Below are 23,836 nucleotides of genomic sequence, written 5' to 3'. Positions count from 1 at the left end.
GGTAACTAGGGACCATATACATACATCATGTGACAAAAATATAGTATGGATAGTTACCCAGCTCACATTCAGAAGCAAACATCAGATGTATACTCTTACACAGTACAGAAATTTAAAGCACTCACAAGGCTGTGTACTTAATATCATATCTGCTAAACAGAATCCAAGTCTTCATTTTTTTGAGAAGCTAAACATGGGGATTCTCTTTCAAAAATCTTTTACATATAGAGATCATTTATCAATACAATTTCTTAGCCATAAACTATACCTTCTACAACAATCATTCCATTTATTCAATGTACATTTTTGAAGTAACAGTCATACTACTAAACCTAAATCCCTTCATGAGTTGATTCATACTTTCGATTAATGTCATATGTTCTAACATGGCTGGATTGGCAATGCAAAGAGTGACTCCTATGATGCATGAGTTTTTATGAGAAACTAGCCTCAGGAATTGCATCTACAATGATTTTTTTCAACTTTATTCTTAATATAAAAACAGGTATGTAAAGCAAAATTCATATTCTTATCCCAGAGGACTGCAGAAAAGATAACACTATGTAAATATTATCTTGAATATTCTCCATGAGGTACAATACATTCAGAAAGTAATGACCTTTAACTCCTTACTCCTGAAGAGGTCTTGTGCTTTACCTCAATATTGGCGGGTGGCCAGTCATCTTCTAGCTCAATGGAGCTTTCAGAAATATATCGCGATCTCCTCATCTACGAAATTAAATGACAGATATCACATGATGAAATTATTCTTAAAGTATGACAAATATTGCTACCACATCATTATAAAGCATCTTATACAGAACAAAGTATTCCAATGCAAAAAATAATATGAAGTGCTTTGCATATATGACGAGATGAAGTCTACAGGAATTACAAGAAAGCAAATATATTCACTGTACAGTGTGTTTGCAAAAAGAAGAAAAGTATCTGAAAGAATGTCCAAGTTAAATCATATGAAAGATTATAGTGAAATCATGGAACATATGAAATCTGTAATGAATATTTTTGATAATACTTGGCACAAATCAATATCATACAGGATTTCTGAGTAAGGCTGCACGTGGCATACAAGTCGTACATCAATGCAAGCACTAAGATGCTCAAGTTCTTAACTGGTACTATATAAACCAATAGGGCATCTAAATTTGTGCTTAGATCTACAAGGTCCAATATACAATAACATTACCAATATAACTCTCTGCTTCACTACAATCTTCATACTCATCTTCATCATCATCATCGTCATCATTCTTAATGTGTAGCTATGTGAAAAACAGAGACCAGTTAATTAAGGTATACTATTGGATAAACCATGATGGAACGTTAACAATTCTTACTGGTTAATATTCAAGTTTTATCTAACTTGATAATACTGCTGTCAGATGAGATTCTTTATCTTGTCCAAATCTCATGCCAGTTAGCATTCTGCATGTATTCAGTTTATGTGCTGCTTCTGAACTGATATAATTTGTATGGGAGTGAATGGCATGTGTGTAATATGTGATTCCCAGAATGGTTGGTTTTAAGTTGGTTTCATGTCTGTCTGGGGTTAAAATAGGAATTGAAAACTTCTTTGGAGTGGCAGACATTCTGTTCAGGGTGAGACATTGTTCCACTTGTGTAATGCATTGCTGCATATTTGTTGCTGCTACTGTGTTGTCAAGGTATTGTGATGTGATTGTGTGGTTGTCTGCATGTGAGAGGACATTCATGCTGTAGTGTGCTGGAAGTAATAGAAAGTCATGCAGGAAAAGACCAAAAAGGGTTGGAGAAAGAACAGAAACTCCACCTCAGGGTTTAAGGCTTTTAGAGGGAAAGCCCTTGGGAGTGACTCTGGGATGGCAGCCAGCTATGATATTGGCCAACCACTTTTTGTCATTACCACGTGTTAGGATATGTCAAGGGACAGGGTCAAATTCTTTGTTAATGTCAAATGCCGCTAGTCTTGTGCAGGACAGGGTTGTAGTTGGGTGAAGCCATCTTGGAAGTGTATCAAGGTCAGTGTATAGAGTGGTGATGGTGTGGTTGGGTAAGTTTCTCACAGAGTCTGAATACTGAAGACTGATGTTATATAGAAGAGAGTAAAGATAAAAGACTATGGAAGAGGGTGGAAGTGTTAGTAATTAAATGCTTGAGGACAATATATGGTGTAAGGAGGGTTGGTCAAGCACAAAATGATTGGGTATGTGATAGCTGTAGTAGTAATAAAAGTATTGCTAAGAGAGCTGAAGTTTGTGTGCTGAAATGGTTTAGAAATATGGAGAGGATGAGTGAAGATATGCTGACTAAGAGGTTACACATGTCTTAAGTGGAAGACTCAAGGGGAGGGGAAGACAAACAACTTGATGAAGGGATGGAGTAAGACGTGTTAAGTGATTGGGGCTTGAACACAGAGAAGAATGTGGCATGTGCCTGGGAAAGGAATTGGAGCAGTGAGGTTTACTGGAGATGATATGCTACCAATGGGTTGAAGTGGTTAGGACAAACCACAGCATGGACTACAGAGTTTGAATGAGAATACGGTGCTTTGGCTTCAGTGAATTCTACATGACAACGAAGGAGTGGATGTGAACATACCAGTATAACTATGTCTGTTCCTGGCACTACCGTGCAATACAGGAAATGGTAAACAAGCTTGAATAAAAACATACATTATCATTACTATTATTATTATCATCATTCTTTTATACTTGTCCAATGTTTCCCACATACACAAAGTAGTACTGAGAACTGACAAAGATTGGTCTCATTTGCTCACATCACTTCTTTAGCTGTCATATGCAATGCACAAAAACCAAAGTCTCCACCCAAAACCAGGCCCTACAGACCTTTCCATGGTTTCCCCTGGCTGCTTCATACGTCTTGGTTCAGTCCGCCAACAGCATGTTACCCCTTGTATACTATAACATTCCAGTTCATCCTATCCTGCATGGTCATGCCCTGGTCACTCAAAATCCTTTACATTCCATCCTCCATCTCCAATGCAGTCAACCCCCTTCTCCTTGTCCCCTCCATTTCTGATGCATATATCGTCTTTTATCAATATATAAGTAATTTTTCTTTCACATATCCTTTTCTTCTTTCATAATTGTTCACTGTTTTCCACATGTGACAGCACCAGAAACGCATGAAGAAAAGGCCTCATTCACTCGCATCCATTTTCTAACTGTCATTTGTAATGCACCGAAACTACAGCCCCCTCTCCACAACCAGGTTCCATTCTCGAGCTGTCATTTGTAATGCACTGAAACTACAGCCCCCTAGCCATAACCACATTCTAAAGATCTTTGTGGTTTCCCTTGGCTGCCTCATAAGCCCTGATACAGTCCACTGACAGCACATCACCCCTGTGTATATCTCATCACTCTAATTCCCTCTATCCCATGCATGCTTTTCACCCTCCTGCATGTTCAGGCCTCAAGCACTCAAAATTTGTTTCACTTCATCCTTCCATCACCAATATGGTTTCCCGCTTCTCCTTTTCCCCTCTACTTTGGACAAATATGTCCTGTTTTTCATCCTCTGTTCACTTATTCTCCCCATGTCTTAACCATTTCAGCACATCTTCATTTCTCTCAACCACACTCTTTTTATCACCACACCTCTCTCTTAATCAATCAACCCTATTCACCCCATAAGTTGTCCTCAGACATCTCATTTCCAACATATTCACAGTCTTCTGCACATTCTCATCTATAACCCATTCCTTGCATCTACACAACACTGTTGGGACTACTATACCTTAAAACACCATTTTTACCCACCCAGATAGTGACCTTTCTACAGATCCCTCAATGCTCCAAGAACCTTCATCATCTCACCCACCATATGACTCACTTCCATTTTCCTAGTGCATTCACTGCCATATCCACTCCCAGGTATCTAAAACACTTAATCTCTTCCTCCCCAACTAACCTGTCTCTCTGCACTGTTAAACCTAATAACCTTGCTTTTATTTACAATTACTCCCTTGTCTGAATACATTTCTAATTCACATATCAAATTAAAATGTTCTTGTTTACCTTAGTAGTGCTGTGTGAATTTCATAACAGCCTGGTTTGACTGGATGGTCTTAATTTTTTTGTCTTAACTTATGGTTCCCTATGTGTCTGGTTCAAGCAGTCCTAAAGGTCTTAATCTGTTCCTCCAAGTGTCTAAGAATAACGGTTGGTCATTTCATTGGTTCAAAACTAGCCGGCATGTCCATAAGTACAGTTTCCCATTAGAAATAAATACACTTTTTTTACATAATGTTTCCTCTATAGATTCTTAACCCTGGAGGTGTTATTGTTACCCAACATAAAGAATGCAAACTAAGCAAATTAATAAACATCAGCCAGTAAACTATCCATCACTACTCACTTTCCATCAATTACTTGCTGTCTCTTCTAGTTATACATGTTCTTTCCATAAACAATCATTCAGAACTGTAGTTTACTGAACTTGGTAACAATACTTAACACATGATTTTCATTAATGGGCTTCTCAGGCCAACTGCTATTTCATTGCTCATTCCCATGAATTTAACATTTCACTGTCACAGTTTCATCTTAGTCCCCTATATAATCTAATCCCTTCCACTACTTGTACAAAAAGACATGCAGAAGATGTAGTCCCTTTGAATCTTGGCAAAAGGGTTGCTGCTCCTGTAAGCTACTGTTGATGCCTCTGGAGTGTGTGTGTGTTTTTGTGATTACTATATGAGTGTTACAGAAAGAGAGTTTTAAATCTTTGTCAGTCCATTTCTTAACCCTGTATATGAATTATGTCTTACTCTTATATGTATACACACAAACACATAGCCCAGCCTTAGCCAAGAACCCATTTATTATCCAGCACTGTGCAGAGGATGAACAGCTGAGATCAGCTGAGGGTTGACTCCCTCACCTAGGATTTGAACTGGGGTGGGCCTGTGCACAATTCATGGTTCAGCAATGCTAACAACTTCACCAAAGAATCCTGTAGGTAATTATGCATAGTTACCTATTTGTACTATGTAGGAAGGAAAGTTTTACACTCATGGGGCCTAAATCTCTTGAATACTGAACATTCTCAAATATCATACAACTTAAATTCATGTAAGCTGCTTGCATATGTGTGTGTGTGTGTGTGTGTGTGTGATTGTTTGTGTGTTACAGGAGGAGAGTTTTATACTCATGTTGCCCCATCTCTTAACCATGTATATATGCACTATGTCTTTACTCATATACATATTTTTTTTTTTTTTTTTTTTTTTTGCTTTGTCGCTGTCTCCCGCGTTTGCGAGGTAGCGCAAGGAAACAGACGAAAGAAATGGCCCAACCCACCCCCATACACATGTATATACATACGTCCACACACGCAAATATACATACCTACACAGCTTTCCATGGTTTACCCCAGACGCTTCACATGCCCTGATTCAACCCACTGACAGCATGTCAACCCCGGTATACCACATCAATCCAATTCACTCTATTCCTTGCCCTCCTTTCACCCTCCTGCATGTTCAGGCCCCGATCACACAAAATCTTTTTCACTCCATCTTTCCACCTCCAATTTGGTCTCCCACTTCTCCTCGTTCCCTCCACCTCCGACACATATATCCTCTTGGTCAATCTTTCCTCACTCATTCTCTCCATGTGCCCAAATCATTTCAAGACACCCTCTTCTGCTCTCTCAACCACGCTCTTTTTATTTCCACACATCTCTCTTACCCTTACATTACTTACTCGATCACACCACCTCACACCACACATTGTCCTCAAACATCTCATTTCCAGCACATCCATCCTCCTGTGCACAACTCTATCCATAGCCCACGCCTCGCAACCATACAACATTGTTGGAACCACTATTCCTTCAAACATACCCATTTTTGCTTTCCGAGATAATGTTCTCGACTTCCACACATTCTTCAAGGCTCCCAGAATTTTCGCCCCCTCCCCCACCCTATGATTCACTTCCGCTTCCATGGTTCCATCCGCTGCCAGATCCACTTCCAGATATCTAAAACACTTTACTTCCTCCAGTTTTTCTCCATTCAAACTTACCTCCCAATTGACTTGACCCTCAACCCTACTGTACCTAATAACCTTGCTCTTATTCACATTTACTCTTAACTTTCTTCTTTCACATACTTTACCAAACTCGGTCACCAGCTTCTGCAGTTTCTCACATGAATCAGCCACCAGCGCTGTATCATCAGCGAACAACAACTGACTCACTTCCCAAGCTCTCTCATCCACAACAGACTTCATACTTGCCCCTCTTTCCAAAACTCTTGCATTCACCTCCCTAACAACCCCATCCATAAACAAATTAAACAACCATGGAGACATCACACACCCCTGCCGCAAACCTACATTCACTGAGAACCAATCACTTTCCTCTCTTCCTACACGTACACATGCCTTACATCCTCGATAAAAACTTTTCACTGCTTCTAACAACTTGCCTCCCACACCATATATTCTTAATACCTTCCACAGAGCATCTCTATCAACTCTATCATATGCCTTCTCCAGATCCATAAATGCTACATACAAATCCATTTGCTTTTCTAAGTATTTCTCACATACATTCTTCAAAGCAAACACCTGATCCACACATCCTCTACCACTTCTGAAACCACACTGCTCTTCCCCAATCTGATGCTCTGTACATGCCTTCACCCTCTCAATCAATACCCTCCCATATAATTTACCAGGAATACTCAACAAACTTATACCTCTGTAATTTGAGCACTAACTCTTATCCCCTTTGCCTTTGTGCAATGGCACTATGCACGCATTCCACCAATCCTCAGCCACCTCACCATGAGTCATACATACATCAAATATATACTTTCTTTCTTCTTTTAAACTATTCGCCATTTCCCGCGTTAGCGAGGTAGCGTTAAGAACAGAGGACTGGGCCTTTTTTGGAATATCCTCACCTGGCCCCCTCTGTTCCTTCTTTTGGAAAATGAAAAAAAAAAAAAACCTGAGGGGAGGATTTCCAGCCCCCCGCTCCCTCCCCTTTTAGTCACCTTCTACGACACGCAGGGAATACGTGGGAAGTATTCTTAATCCCCTATCCCCAGGGATAATCATATATATATATATATATATATATATATACGGGAGACCGGCAAAAAAAAAAAAAAAAAAATTATATATATATATATATATATATATATATATATATATATATATATATATATATATATATATAACACACCCTAGCTCATGCCAAGTTTGTGTGTAAAGCTCCAATACAAAAAAACAATAATATACCCTGAGTAGAAGAAATTAATAAATACACAAAGGTAAAGTAGGGAAAACAAAGTTTACCTGTGCAATTTCTGGTAAGGGTGCAGGGGACTGAGTTGTCTGTGGTAATGGGGAGTGTTGCTGCTCCTGCTGCCCCGGATTTTGTGTTTGTTGAGAAATATTATCTGTTGAATTAATGCCCTCCTGACTGGGATGCATGGGTGTTGGAACCATCAGTGGTGGAGACATGGATGGGTCACCAGTATTCATTGATGCAGTTCCAGGCATTGGAGGCAGCATGGGGTTTGAAGTGGTTAAAGGCATCCCTGCTGACAATCTCTTGCTTGAATCTTTTTCAGTGTTGACATATCGTGATTCTGTTATAGAAAAACATTTAAATGAAGATTCATTTTTTGGCAAAGAAAATTTGTGATGAACTCTAAGTAATAAGGTAACTAAGATTAATGTAAAAAACACATTAAGACTATGTAAGGTTCAACATATCTTCAATTTTGTTCCCAGTGGATTGGTTCTAGGAAAAAGGAAAGACAAAAGAAGAGAGTTCTACAACACTGCTTTCTTGAGAAAAGAAGGCATTATCATAATGGCCAATCCTCATGTGGCTGGTCTCCAGACAAAATCTATGGGCAGAAGCAGCCAGCAATGTGCTGCAGGTCCCAGCCCTAGTAACTAGGGCTCACAAAGACAGCTTATGAGACTGGTAGCAGAAATAATATTTGCAGAACAAAAAGAAAGACAGCAACACCATATTAGATGGAAGGGGATGTTTGAGCATCTTGCATGAAATTCAAATGGAGATTCCTTTCATGATTATCAGATAAGAATCATTACCAAATGCGAGTCTTGACTCAATTCACAAGTATCATCAGTAAGGCATTTCAGACTATCATATTCCATCCTCTGAATGAAGATTCTGCACTTACTTCTAGGTCCTCCTCTTATCATCGTGAAAGGTGGAGCCCCTGGACCACCAATGGCACTCTTAGGAGGTGGTGGTGGAGGGGAAGCTACTTCATCACCACCATCCTGGTTCACCCATCTTTTTTTCTCATCATCCCATATAATCTGAAAATACACAACATACAAAATGAAACCAATCTTATTCATAACTGAACATCTACCTGTATTCAGGATAACAAAACTTCTGTTGAAGAGAGGGTAGCAATACAAAATACTCTAGAAACAAATGAGACTCTACACAAGAAAGAGAAATATTATATATAAGGTATTAAGAATATATGGTGTGGGAGGCAAGTTGTTAGAAGCAGTGAAAAGTTTTTATCGAGGATGTAAGGCATGTGTACGTGTAGGAAGAGAGGAAAGTGATTGGTTCTCAGTGAATGTAGGTTTGCGGCAGGGGTGTGTGATGTCTCCATGGTTGTTTAATTTGCTTATGGATGGGGTTGTAAAGGAGGTAAATGCAAGAGTCCTGGAAAGAGGGGCAAGTATGAAGTCTGTTGGGGATGAGAGAGCTTGGGAAGTGAGTCAATTGTTGTTCGCTGATGATACAGCGCTGGTGGCTGATTCATGTGAGAAACTGCAGAAGCTGGTGACTGAGTTTGGTAAAGTGTGTGGAAGAAGAAAGTTGAGAGTAAATGTGAATAAGAGCAAGGTTATTAGGTACAGTAGGGGTGAGGGTCAAGTCAATTGGGAGGTGAGTTTGAATGGAGAAAAACTGGAGGAAGTGAAGTGTTTTAGATATCTGGGAGTGGATCTGTCAGCGGATGGAACCATGGAAGCGGAAGTGGATCATAGGGTGGGGGAGGGGGCGAAAATTTTGGGAGCCTTGAAAAATGTGTGGAAGTCGAGAACATTGTCTCGGAAATCAAAAATGGGTATGTTTGAGGGAATAGTGGTTCCAACAATGCTGTATGGTTGCGAGGCGTGGGCTATGGATAGAGATGTGCGCAGGAGGATGGATGTGCTGGAAATGAGATGTTTGAGGACAATGTGTGGTGTGAGGTGGTTTGATCGAGTAAGTAACGTAAGGGTAAGAGAGATGTGTGGAAATAAAAAGAGCGTGGTCGAGAGAGCAGAAGAGGGTGTTTTGAAATGGTTTGGGCACATGGAGAGAATGAGTGAGGAGAGATTGACCAAGAGGATATATGTGTCGGAGGTGGAGGGAACGAGGAGAAGAGGGAGACCAAATTGGAGGTGGAAAGATGGAGTGAAAAAGATTTTGTGTGATCGGGGCCTGAACATGCAGGAGGGTGAAAGGAGGGCAAGAAATAGAGTGAATTGGAGTCATGTGGTATACAGGGGTTGACGTGCTGTCAGTGGATTGAAGCAAGGCATGTGAAGCGTCTGGGGTAAACCATGGAAAGCTGTGTAGGTATGTATATTTGCGTGTCTGGACGTGTGTATGTACATGTGTATGGGGGGGGGGGTTGGGCCATTTCTTTCGTCTGTTTCCTTGCGCTACCTCGCAAACGCGGGAGACAGCGACAAAGTATAAAAAAAAAAAAAAAAAAAAAAAAAAAAAAAAAAAAAAGTCATATATCAGATTTCTTACAAGAAAATTAAAAATAAGAACAAAAAAGTCATGTCAACCATGGGCATCATTATTTCCACCAAGCTAAAATCAAGTGTCAAAAAAAAATATGGGATAGGGACAGTAGAGAGCATAAGGAACATATTATAAAATGAAAGGTAAGCTTATTAAGGTTTTATCTTTTTTCTTTTTATCCCTTGGGATAGGAAAGAAATAATGCTGCCCATGTATTCCCTACATGTCATAGAAGATGACTAAGAGGGACAGGAGCAGGGGGCTGGAAATCCTACCCTCCTGTATTACTTTCCAAAACATGGACTAGAGCAAAGAGGAGGTTTTCTTCCTCGAAGGATCAGTCATCTGTTCTTGATGCTACCTCACTCACACAGGAAATGGCAAACATATGAAAACAAATTTTTTTTCTTTTAATGTCAAAAGCTGTATCTATAAAAAGAATGCAAAAATAAATCAATTTACACAACCTGAAACCTTATAGTAAAGCATGAAGTGTACACTGGAGTTCACCAGTTATACAGACTCTTTTGCCATGGCCAATCCCTTGAGGGAGTTCCCATAGGGAACAGGCATCATAGATATAGTGAGATAGGTGTACACATTCCTAATACTTACAGAGGGGTTTTTATCATCTGGAAGCACTGCCTGCTTGGACTTCTTCCATCCAAAGAGAGAGGTAATTGACCATCCTCCACCCTTATCTTCAGACTTATCTAAATCTTTACCATTTTTCTTGTTACCTTCATCTGGCTTATCAGTGGCTGAGGTATCAGTGGTATTATTTACATTCTGTAACCAAAGAATAATAATTTAGTAATATATCTAGAAAATGTATCTAAATAATCTAACCATGACAATTTTCTGTTTAACTTACAGCAATCTAATTTTTTCACATGATGATGGTGTCAATTCTGAATGACATTATTATCTGAGTAAAAACTATCACTTTCATAGACTATTTTCTAATTAAAAATATACAAAAGTTACTAGGCCAAATTCATTTGACAGTATGTAAATTTACATTAACAATATCACAAACATTTTGTTTCTAATGCAATATCTAGTCCTATATACACATGCTACAAGCAAAAAAGAAAACAAAAAATACATCAAAACAGAAAAAAATTAAAATACTCTATAGCAATTGTAAAACACAATTGTAAAGAATAATACAGAGGCATGGCCTTTAACCATGCAAATACACTGTGTAAGACTGAAGCAATAAGTGTGTGTGTGTGTGTGTGTGTGTGTGTGTGTGTGTGTGTGTGTGTGTGTGTGTGTGTGTATCACCTCTAAGGCTCAGTGCTCTGTTCTTCACACTACCTCACTAATGCGGGAAATGGCAAATATATATGGAAAAAAGAAAATATATATATATATATATATATATATATATATATATATATATATATATATATATATATATATATATATATATATTTGCTAATGATACTAGACAGCAAGCAGCAGCACTGCAAGCCAGGAGACGACCAGAGAGGTTCCATTTGCAGCAGCTTCCAGACTACATTCAAGAGGAATGGAATGCTGCTGACAGGAGCCACACTCTACAATGCCTTCCTGCCTCAAGGGGTCACAAATCCATACTCGTGCATAGAGCACAACCTCCAACTATTCCTAGTGACTGTCCTAGACCATACATTATACTCATACATTTTACCTCACACTTTTTTGCTATTGAAAGATGATAGCCTAGTCATCTCTTAAATACTCATATAGGTCGGTGACATTAACCCTGGACCACCAGAACACCTCTGCCCACAGTGCCTAATGCCTAATAAAAAGCGAGTCTTCTTCAGATGCTCCATCCACACTCAAAGGTATAAACTCCGGTGCACATCACTCATCCATTAGAGACCCAATGAGAACACTAGAAGTGTAGTAACCACAGACAATTCCCCCAAAAAAACCATCAAAAACCCCATCAACCCAGACAATGTCCATAAAACTACATCAAAGAATGTGCATTCTCAACCTTCACACACACATCATTCTACTCCAAAAGCACCCCTATGACAAACTTAACATCGTGCAACCCAATGCTAACAGCATCAGGAGTAGAGACAGAAATACTCAACTAACTCAGAGAACACAACATTCACATAGTCCTCATCCAAGAGACCAGCCTTACACCTAGAATTAACCCTCCACATTTCTACAACCACACAACTGTAAGAATTGACAAACAAAAAGACATTGGGTAAGACTCATAACACTCATCTGCTGAACCAAAACTTTCTCAAACACCAGTGATTTTACAAACTAGCTCACAAATAAAAGCAACACCCTAAAAACCAATCCATAAAAATAAAATTTCATGGCACCCACTACAACATAATCAACATCTTCATACCTCACTCTTCCACATGCCCTCAAAGATACACTCCCCAACATAAGACTCTCACCAACAGAGCCAACACCAACCTCTCTGGATATTACAGTGCCTACCATTCCACTTGGCTTAACACACACACCTATAATCCTTGAGGTGAACTACCATACACCAACAGCAACCTCTCAAAATCCTCAGCCTATGAAGCCACACAACCAGACTCTCAACCAACACCTAATGGGAGCCAAACCCATCAGACATCAAATTCTGCTCACCAGCACTACACATAAGAACAAGCTGGAACATGCTACACACGCTATCTTCTGATCACTTGCCTATTCTGATAACAATCCGTCTAGTCCACCCAATTAACACAACTCCCAAATAGAATAAACCATGGGGAAGCAGACTGGCCAGCCTTCACAAAGTACAAAGACATAAAGCTCCAAACCTTCAGTACAGATGATTTCTCATCCCTAGATCATGCAGTCTTACATTTCATCAACATCTCCCACCAGCAAAAAGAACAAACCACAAGGGTATAGAAAGAAAAACAATCCAAATTTCTCCCTATAAGTCCCACACCTAATAATGAACAGAAGACACTCAACCCAGTCTCAAACATCCCTTCACCATACACCAATCTGAAAATAAACTTCACATACATGTAAGAGTCACCCACTCTATCCATCCTCTGGACACCACCTTCTCTCCAGCACTATAAACACCAATCTAACATACCACGAAACCCCTCGTCACTATGATGCAACTTCCACAAAGAGTGAATATATAATCCTTAACCATCCTGTGCTCATCCCAAACATATACAAATGTGACATCAAGAAATTTCCTGACATGTGGACCTGCCTACTTGATATGGCTGGATTCATGCACACTGCAGGAACCCCAAAAAAAGGAGACACTAGAGCACGAAGGTAAGATCATTTTTTCATACATATCTGCCATTTCCCATATTAGCAAGGTAGCATCAAGAATGGATAACTGAGCCCTTGAGGGAAAATCCTCATTTGGCCCCTTACTCTGTTTCTTCTTTTGGAAAAGTAAATCAAGATGGGAGGATTTCCAGCCCCCCCCCCCCTCCCACCCCCATTAGTTGCCTTCTACGACTTGCAGGGAAGATGTGGGAAGTATTCTTTCTCCCATATCCTAAAGGATAATATATATGTTCTTTTTTCATACATATTTGCCATTTCCCACATTAGCAAGGAAGCATCAAGAACAGATGACTGAACCTTTGAGGAAATATCCTCACTTGGCCCCCTTCCGGGTTCCTTCTTTTGTTAAAGTAAAAAAAGGGAGGGGAGGATTTCCAGCACCCCCCTACTCTCTCCCCATCTAGTCTCCTTCTATGAAACACAGGGAGGACAAGGGAAGTATCATTTCTCCCCAATCCTCTGGGATGTGGACAGGGAGCTGTGGTTTCGTTGCATTATACATGACAGCTAGAGACTGTGTGTGAACGAATGCGGCCTTTTTTGTCTGTTTTCCTGGCACTACCTTGCTGAAGTAAGGGGTAGCAATGCTGTTTCCTGTGGGGAGGGATTGCACCAAGAATGGATGAAGGCAAGCAAATATGAATATGTACATGTGTATATATGTATATATATATGTCTGTATGGAAATGTATGTGTATGTTGATATGTACATGTATGTATATGTGCATGTGTAGGCATTTATGCAAATATGTGTGCATATGAGTGGATGGGTCATTCTTCGTCTGTTTCCTGGTGCTACCTCGCTGACATGGGAAACAGCAATTAAGTATAATAATAATATTGAGCCAAGTGGAATGGTAGGCAATGTAATATCCACAGAGGTTAGTGTTGGGCATGCTGGTGAAAGGCATGCAAGGAATAGAGTGAACTGGAACAATGTGGTATACCGGGGTTGATGTGCTGTCAATGGATTGAACCAGGGCATGTGAAGCGTCTAGGGTAAACCATGGAAAGATCTGTGGGGCCTGGATATGCAAAGAAAGCTGTGGTTTCGGTGCATTACACATGACAGCTAGAGACTGAGTGTAAACAAATATGGCCTTTTTGTCTTTTCCGAGCACTACCTCGTGGGGGGGTGGGGGGATGCTATTTCATGTGTTGCGGGGTGGTGATGGGAATGGATGAAGGCAGCAAGTATGAATATGCACATGTAAATATATGTATATGTCTGTGTATGTATATGTATGTATATGTGCATGTGTGGGCATTTATGTATATACATGTGTATGTGGGTGAGTTGGGCCACTCTTCATCTGTTTCCTTGCACTACCTCACTAACATGGGAGACAGCGATTAAGTATAATAATAATAATAATAATGATAATAATATATATATATATATATATATATATATATATATATATATATATATATATATATACATTCCCTCAAAGACCCAGTCCTCTGTTCTTAACGCTACCTCGCTAATGCGAGAAATGGCAAATAGTATGAAAAAAAAAATATATAATATATATATGGTGAGAGTGAGTGAGCTTGGGAAGGAGACTTGTGTGAGGTAGTACCAGGAGAGACTGAGTACAGAATGGAAAAAGGTGAGAACAACGGAAGTAAGGGGAGTGGGGGAGGAATGGGATGTATTTAGGGAATCAGTGATGGATTGCGCAAAAGATGCTTGTGGCATGAGAAGCGTGGGAGGTGGGTTGACTAGAAAGGGTAATGAGTGGTGGGATGAAGAAGTAAGATTATTAGTGAAAGAGAAGAGAGAGGCATTTGGACGATTTTTGCAGGGAAAAAATGCAACTGAGTGGGAGATGTATAAAAGAAAGAGACAGGAGGTCAAGAGAAAGGTGCAAGAGGTGAAAAAGAGGGCAAATGAGAGTTGGGGTGAGAGAGTATCATTAAATTTTAGGGAGAATAAAAAGATGTTCTGGAAGGAGGTAAATAAAGTGCGTAAGACAAGGGAGCAAATGGGAACTTCAGTGAAGGGCGCTAATGGGGAGGTGATAACAAGTAGTGGTGATGTGAGAAGGAGATGGAGTGAGTATTTTGAAGGTTTGTTGAATGTGTTTGATGATAGAGTGGCAGATATAGGATGTCTTGGTCGAGGTGGTGTGCAAAGTGAGAGGGTTGGGGAAAATGATTTGGTAAACAGAGAAGAGGTAGTAAAAGCTTTGCGGAATATGAAAGCCGGCAAGGCAGCAGGTTTGGATGGTATTGCAGTGGAATTTTATTAAAAAAGGGGGTGACTGTATTGTTGACTGGTTGGTAAGGTTATTTAATGTATGTATGACTCATGGTGAGGTGCCTGAGGATTGGCGGAATGCTTGCATAGTGCCACTGTACAAAGGCAAAGAGGATAAGAGTGAGTGCTCAAATTACAAAGGTATAAGTTTGTTGAGTATTCCTGGTAAATTATATGGGAGGGTATTGATTGAGAGGGTGAAGGCATGTACAGAGCATCAGATTGGGGAAGATCAGTGTAGTTTCAGAAGTGGTAGAGGATGTGTGGATCAGGTGTTTGCTTTGAAGAATGTATGTGAGAAATACTTAGAAAAACAAATGGATTTGTATGTAGCATTTATGGATCTGGAGAAGGCATATGATAGAGTTGATAGAGATGCTCTGTGGAAGGTATTAAGAATATATGGTGTGGGTGGCAAGTTGTTTGAAGCAGTGAAAAGTTTTTATCGAGGATGTAAGGCATGTGTACGTGTAGGAAGAGAGGAAAGTGATTGGTTCTCAGTGAATGTAGGTTTGTGGCAGGGGTGTGTGATGTCTCCATGGTTGTTTAATTTGTTTATGGATGGGGTTGTTAGGGAGGTGAATGCAAGAGGTTTGGAATGAGGGGCAAGAATGAAGTCTGTTGTGGATGAGAGAGCTTGGGAAGTGAGTCAGTTGTTGTTCGCTGATGATACAGAGCTGGTGGCTGATTCATGTGAGAAACTGCAGAAGCTGGTGACTGAGTTTGGTAGTGTGTGAAAGAAGAAAGTTAAGGGTAAATGTGAATAAGAGCAAGGTTATTAGGTACAATAGGGTTGAGGGTCAAGTCAATTGGGAGGTAAGTTTGAATGGAGAAAAACTGGAGGAAGTAAAGTGTTTTAGATATCTGGGAGTGGATCTGGCAGCGGATGGAACCATGGAAGCGGAAGTGAATCATAGGGTGGGGGAGGGAGTGAAAATCCTGGGAGCCTTGAAGAATGTGTGGAAGTCGAGAACATTATCTTGGAAAGCAAAAATGGGTATGTTTGAAGGAATAGTGGTTCCAACAATGTTGTATGGTTGTGAGGCATGGGCTATGGATAGAGTTGTGTGCAGGAGGGTGGATGTGCTGGAAATGAGATGTTTGAGGACAATGTGTGATGTGAGGTGGTTTGATCGAGTAAGTAATGTAAGGGTAAGAGAGATGTGTGGAAATAAAAAGAGCGTGGTTGAGAGAGCAGAAGAGGGTGTTTTGAAATGGTTTGGGCACATGGAGAGAATGAGTGAGGAAAGTTTGACCAAGAGGATATATGTGTCGGAGGTGGAGGGAACGAGGAGAAGTGGGAGACCAAATTGGAGGTGGAAAGATGGAGTGAAAAAGATTTTGAGTGATCGGGGCCTGAACATGCAGGAGGGTGAAAGGCGGGCAAGGAATAGAGTGAATTGGATCGATGTGGTATACCAGGGTTGACGTGCTGTCAGTGGATTGAATCAGGGCATGTGAAGCGTCTGGGGTAAACCATGGAAAGCTGTGTGGGGCCTGGATGTGGAAAGGGAGCTGTGGTTTCGGGCATTATTGCATGACAGCTAGAGACTGAGTGTGAACGAATGAGGCCTTTGTTGTCTTTTCCTATTCTACCCCGCACACATGAGGGGGGAGGGGGATGGTATTCCATGTGTGGCGAGGTGGCGATGGGAATGAATAAAGGCAGACAGTGTGAATTGTGTGCATGGGTATATATGTATGTGTCTGTGTGTGTATATATATGTGTACATTGAGATGTTTTTTTGTTTTTTTTTCATACTATTCGCCATTTCCCGCGATAGCGAGGTAGCGTTAAGAACAGAGGACTGGGCCTTTGAGGGAATATCCTCACCTGGCCCCCTTCTCTGTTCCTTCTTTTGGAAAATTAAAAAAAACATTGAGATGTATAGGTATGTATATTTGCGTGTGTGGACGTGTGTGTATATACATGTGTATGGGGGTGGGTTGGGCCATTTCTTTCGTCTGTTTCCTTGCACTACCTCGCAAACGTGAGAGACAGTGGCAAAAAAAAAATAAAATATTCCCTGCATGTTGTAAAAGGCAACTAAAAGGGGAGGGAGTGGGGGCTGGTAATCCTTCCCTCCAATTATTACTTTTCCAAAAGAAGGAACAGAGAAGGAAGCCAAGTGAGAATTTTCCCTCTTAGGCTCAGTCCTCTGTTCTTAACGCTACCTCGCTAATGCAGGAAATGGTGAATGTGTGTGAAAAAAAAATATATATATATATGTAAAATATACTACTGCACAAAACAATCATATACAAACTAAGCCACAACAAACAAAATGACAATCAGGGTAAATTTCTCGTGCACAGGGCCCATTAGTACCTGAGTCATGTGACTGTTAGGGCCCAGCAGTGGAGGAGGTGGACTCGACATTTGTGATGAATGATGAGTAGGTGGTTGTAACATAGGAGGAAGAGTGGATAATACGGTGGATGAAGCAGAAGCTGCTGGTCCCACAGAACATGCCAGAGGAGAAAATCCCATCAACAAAGGCTTTTCATTCTGTGCATTCTTGTTTGGCTTGGGTGAATGTGATGGTTGCAATGATGACGACGATAACGACGATGGTGGAGATGAAGGAATTGAACTTGTGATGTCGGAGGAATCTCTGATGCTCACCAGAGAGGCTTGGTGACGGTGACGTAACTGGAAGCTGGCCTCATAGTCAGGCTCTTGAACCCCAATTTCCTCACCATCTTCATAGTCATATATTTCTCCCACCTCATCATATTCCTCATCCTGGTAGTCATAATTGTCATCATCATCATCAGTTATAAGTGCAATGAGGCCATCTTCTATGTTATGGTTAACAGGATAGGTGATAACAGCCTGGTACGGTGAAGGTGGTTCAGCACTATGATCACACAAGCATTTTTGGTGACTGACAGGATTAAGGGAATGTGACTCAAAAGGATGAAAATCATGGGTGAGCATAGAGCAAGCAATGTTTGGTGATGATGCAACAGATGCTAATTGAGAGCAAGACAGACTTGGAGATTCATCCTCATCAATGTCATTCCGAGCAGTTTGCAAGCGTGCTTCAACTCTGGCAATATCTGTGTCTCGCCCTAACCTGGCATGTTCATCACAGAGGTTGGGGGCTTGACAGCAAACAGTATCAACTTGATAAGTAAGTGGGGTGGAAACAGTAGTTTTAGCCTTGCAAATGCCACCAGACCCTAACTGGCGTGCAGATATGGGATCATCAATAGGAAAGGACCCACCAAAAACCAATGGGGTTGAAGGAATTCTTAATCTTTGGAAACGAGGAAGCTTGGATGAAGGAAATGTGCGCGGAATGCAAGAAGGGGATAAAATACGGTTAGGATGATTAGCAGGCAGTGTGGCCATCATTTCTATGTTGGCGACTCTACCAGGGATGTGATGCCTTGTGTCAACTGAAAGTTTAATTTGATCTAAATGCTTATGGATTGATGCCATACTAACATGGGGTCTAGCAAGGTTAGTACCACTCTGAACTTGAGGACCAGAACTACTGGTGGCACCAGATGAACTAATTTTCTGTTCGTTGTCAGTCCAGCTTTCTTTTTCATCCTTCTGACTTGCCTGGGGTTTGAAGGATACCCTCTTGGTCTTACTATCCAACTTCGTATGCTGGACTGAGGGTTCATCTCTGCTCCCCACTTGGTCCTCTTTCTCCAACTTCTCGTCCACTCTCTTGAGGTCATTGTTTCCCTAAGATCCACAGGACAAAGCAGTCATAGCTACAGGTCACCTACCTCCACCTCTACAGCACTTAGCTTCTAATTAATCTATATAACTAGCTGCAGCAATATTATGGGCTTTAGGATAAGCTTGTCTCTTTACTGAAATTTCAATTACCTTTGTAATAATGGGCCTTGTGAAGAGTAAAAGCACATATTATATCAGTAAAGTTTAACAATAAAGAATACTCAAAAGTAGAGAATATACTGATTAGAAAATCTGCAGTATTTCCAAAGATATCTGCTAATACCTGGATACTGCTCACAGATATAATAAAAACAAACATCTTGTCAGCAAATGCACAGCAAATATAAATAAAGATGTATGAAGCTATCAAAAAAGATTCATCACATGAGCAGAATAATTTTCAACAGCATCCATGAATTAATCCCCCAGAAGAAAAAACAAATACAGTAGTCACAAGTTAAAAGATTAAATTGTGGAGTAAAATACATGGTGAAATGCCATATGCATAAAAGTATACAGAAGATACAACTGTAGCTTTAGATCAAGAAGACCTTTTTCTGGATTACGACAAACGTAGGATTTTAGAAATATGAGCCCTGAACTAGCTAACCGCAGTAGATAACCAATGAAAGTGAGGTAAAAAAATAAGGAGGGCATCCATCTGCCATTCAGAAATCAGAATCTTGAGAATCATCTTAAAAAAAAAAAAACTCCCTACTAGAAATAGCACCACCATAAACCCCATCTCCACCAGCAAATAATTAAATCCAGTTACCTACTGGATAAAACAAGGTGGGGTAATCCCTGTCTGAGTTTACACTTAGTACAGTACAAGATGGATTCTCTGCTGCTAAAGAAACCCCCATCACTTAATGAGCCTGAAATTTTCTCCATTAATTTCATCAGGTTCTCAGAATTGAACACTATTCACCAAGTTTTTCTACTTTTTCTACCTTGTTGTTTCTCCTGCCTAAGCAGAAAAGTACCACAAATGTACAAACAGTGGCTTCATTTGCACACATTCACTCTCAATATCATGCATAATACTCTGAAACTGTCACCTACAATCAAACTAAACCTATATCACTCTGTGACCATTTCCAAAGCCCTGATTCAGCCAAATGACATGTTGCCCTCCATATACCAAAATCATCCAACTCATTTCAATCATGCATACCCCTCACCTTTCTGTAAGCTCAGTACCCAGCAGCTTCCTTCATTCCACCATTCCATCTCATGCTTGGTCTCCTCCTACCCCTTGTTCCTTCCACTTCTGACATGCAGATCCTTTCACCCTCCTGCAAGATAAGGCCCCAAGCACTCAAATTCTGTTACTCCACCCTTCCATCTCCAATTTGGTCTTCTTATCCCATCCACTTCTGAAACTAGTATCCTCTTTGTCAACCTCTCCTCACTCATTCTTTTAGTGTATTCAAACCATGTCAACACACACTCTTCAGCTCTCTCAGTCTATCTTCTTATTACTACATCTTTATCTTACCCCAACATTATGTACTCAATCAACCTTCCTCACACCACATACAGTTCTCAAACATTTAGATATCTGGGAGTGGATCTGGCAGCGGATGGAACCATGGAAGCGGAAGTGGATCATAGGGTGGGGGAGGGGGCGAAAATTCTGGGAGCCTTGAAGAATGTGTGGAAGTCGAGAACATTATCTCGGAAAGCAAAAATGGGTATGTTTAAAGGAATAGTGGTTCCAACAATGTTGTATGGTTGCGAGGCGTGGGCTATGGATAGAGTTGTGCGCAGGAGGATGGTTGTGCTGGAAATGAGATGTTTGAGGACAATGTGTGATGTGAGGTGGTTTGATCGAGTAAGTAATGTAAGGGTAAGAGAGATGTGTGGAAATAAAAAGAGCGTGGTTGAGAGAGCAGAAGAGGGTGTTTTGAAATGGTTTGGACACATGGAGAGAATGAGTGAGGAAAGATTGACCAAGAGGATATATGTGTCGGAGGCGGAGGGAACGAGGAGAAGTGGGAGACCAAATTGGAGGTGGAAAGATGGAGTGAAAAAGATTTTGTGTGATCGGGGCCTGAACATGCAGGAGGGTGAAAGGAGGGCAAGGAATAGAGTGAATTGGATCGATGTGGTATACCGGGGTTGACGTGCTGTCAGTGGATTGAATCAGGGCATGTGAAGCGTCTGGGGTAAACCATGGAAAGCTGTGTAGGTATGTATATTTGCGTGTGTGGACGTATGTATATACATGTGCATGGGGGTGGGTTGGGCCATTTCTTTCGTCTGTTTCCTTGCGCTACCTCGCAAACGCGGGAGACAGCAACAAAAGAAAAGAAAAAAAAAACTTATTTATATTTATTTATTTTGCTTTGTCGCTGTCTCCCGCGTTTGCCAGGTAGCGCAAGGAAACAGACGAAAGAAATGGCCCAACCCACCCCCATACACATGTATATACATACACGTCCACACATGCAAATATACATACCTATACATCTCAATGTACACATATATATACACACACAGACACATACATATATACCCATGCACACATTTCACACTGTCTGCCTTTATTCATTCCCATCGCCACCTCGCCACACATGGAATACCATCCCCCTCCCCCCTCATGTGTGCGAGGTAGCGCTAGGAAAAGACAACAAAGGCCCCATTCATTCACACTCAGTCTCTAGCTGTCATGCAATAATGCCCAAAACCACAGCTCCCTTTCCACATCCAGGCCCCACACAACTTTCCATGGTTTACCCAAGACGCTTCACATGCCCTGATTCAATCCACTGACAGCACGTCAACCCCGGTATACCACATATTGTCCTCAAACATCTCATTTCCAGCACATCCATCCTCCTGCGCACAACTCTATCCATAGCCCACGCCTCACAACCATACAACATTGTTGGAACCACTATTCCTTCAAACATACCCATTTTTGCTTTCCGAGATAATGTTCTCAACTTCCAAACATTCTTCAAGGCTCCCAGGATTTTCGCCCCCTCCCCCACCCTATGATTCACTTCCGCTTCCATGGTTCCATCCGCTGCCAGATCCACTCCCAGATATCTAAAACACTTAACTTCCTCCAGTTTTTCTCCATTCAAACTTACCTCCCATATTTTTTTTATCATTATGCTTAGTTGCTGTCTCCTACGTTAGCGAGGTAGCACAAGGAAACGGACAAAAGAATAGCCCAATCAACCCACATACACATGTATATACATAAGCACCCACACATGCACATATACATAGCTATACATTTCAACATATACATACACAGACATATATACACATATTCATACTTGCTGCCTTCATCCATTCCCGTCATCACCCTGCCACAAATGAAATGCTAAACCCCCCCTCCCCCTCCCCTGTGTGCATGTGCATGGTAGGGCCATGAAAAGACAACAAAGGCCACATTCATTGACAATCAGTCATATGTAATACATTGAAACCACAGCTCCCTTTCCATATCCAGGCGCCACAGACCTTTCCATGGTTTACCCCAGACACTTCACATGCCCTGGTTCAATCCATTGACAGCACGAGTAACCTCCCCACAAGTACAAATAAGATACTGAGATCTCCTTCCTCAATTCTTGAATTAGTTCTAGGTAGGAGTATGAAGAAATTTGTGAATACTGAAAGCATTCATGCAACTTCAGCTTGGTTGCCCTTCAGGCATGAGACAGAGGTATTACACAGTTTATGCAGATATTGCTGCCACAGCCAAACTTTCCTTACTTTTACTTACATATGTATATTGTGAAATTTCTGTATTATAAAATAACGTCAGACAACCAACACGGCTGCCATGACAAAAGATCTCGTCTAACAAATTTCCTAGAATTTTCTTCTGTTACATATGAGGCGTTAATTGCTACAAGGACAAGCCCGCCAAATCTAAGTGATGAAAAAATGCACATCAAAGATTATGATATGCAAATGTAACATCAATCATTACTCCAACAGACTGCCATCTACACAAACTTTATTAAAAGTTGATAAAATAAAACATAAAGTACTTACGATACATATCTCCAAAAACAAAGTATTGGCATACAGATTTGATATAAGGTCTGAAGTGACAGTCATACGGTGAATATAACATAAACTGATGAAAGACAGGAACAACAGTCAATAGTAATACACAAAGGAAGTCAGAATTAGTGATTGTGTGGGTTGGTGGCCAAGAGAAACTAGTCATAGCCCTGCATCACTGATGTCACAGACCTGGGTAGGATGCTGTATGGTTGTTGGATCTCTATGAACAAGCATTAGCCAGCTTCATAAACACTATGATGGTCAATGAGGGCAAAATCCTTGGTGATAAATCATATTAGGCCTCTGGGAGATAAACATTTGACAACCATAAAAGGAAGAGTTTTCTGATGCTCATAAATTATAATCCAGTACTCAAACCCAACACACTACTCCTCTCTCACCTTCTTGCCAGTCATTTCTGCCCAATATGCCTCCTCTTCTGGTGTTCGTTCAGTCTGGGTGCTAGGTTCCGAGTCTGTGAGTTCTGGAGATCTGGATGACATATGACCATACATATCTGTATTTTCTTGCTGCTGCTGCTGATCCCAAGGCTGATATGACTGTTGGCTTGGTTGACAGTTGCTAAAGCTATTTGGTTGTGATATAGATGGAACATTGCAAGACCTCTGATCTCCACTTCCTTCTGTAAATTTACAATAACAGTGAATAAACAGACTGCTCTTCAATATTGATAAAAACATGTTCCAATATCACAAAAGAATAAAGTGCACCTTTCCCCCATATAAAAATAG

The 23,836-nt window shown here is 40.7% G+C and overlaps 1 protein-coding gene across 11 annotated transcripts in view; it reads right to left on the bottom strand.

Annotated features, from left to right (window-relative positions):
- LOC139755543 (uncharacterized) overlaps positions 1-23,836 on the bottom strand; it is a 118,139-nt gene that overhangs the window by 13,092 nt on the left and 81,211 nt on the right. For 6 of the 11 annotated variants that reach the window (XM_071673966.1, XM_071674014.1, XM_071673997.1 and 3 more), the window contains 6 exons: positions 23,486-23,727; positions 17,679-18,095; positions 10,396-10,569; positions 8,198-8,339; positions 7,335-7,630; positions 658-729 (listed from right to left, as the gene is read on the bottom strand). In XM_071673966.1, coding sequence (XP_071530067.1) covers positions 658-729; positions 7,335-7,630; positions 8,198-8,339; positions 10,396-10,569; positions 17,679-18,095; positions 23,486-23,727 — 1,343 coding nt within the window. Of the gene's footprint in view, positions 1-657; positions 730-7,334; positions 7,631-8,197; positions 8,340-10,395; positions 10,570-17,678; positions 18,096-18,803; positions 19,053-23,485; positions 23,728-23,836 lie in introns of all 11 variants that reach the window. The other 5 variants (XM_071674025.1, XM_071674043.1, XM_071674005.1 and 2 more) reach the window with 5 other exon arrangements.

Source organism: Panulirus ornatus, chromosome 2, assembly GCF_036320965.1.
Source record: "Panulirus ornatus isolate Po-2019 chromosome 2, ASM3632096v1, whole genome shotgun sequence".
Taxonomy (NCBI): Eukaryota; Metazoa; Arthropoda; class Malacostraca; order Decapoda; family Palinuridae; genus Panulirus; species Panulirus ornatus.
Note: the sequence above shows the minus strand (reverse complement) of the source record. Positions and strands in the feature narration are given on the sequence as shown.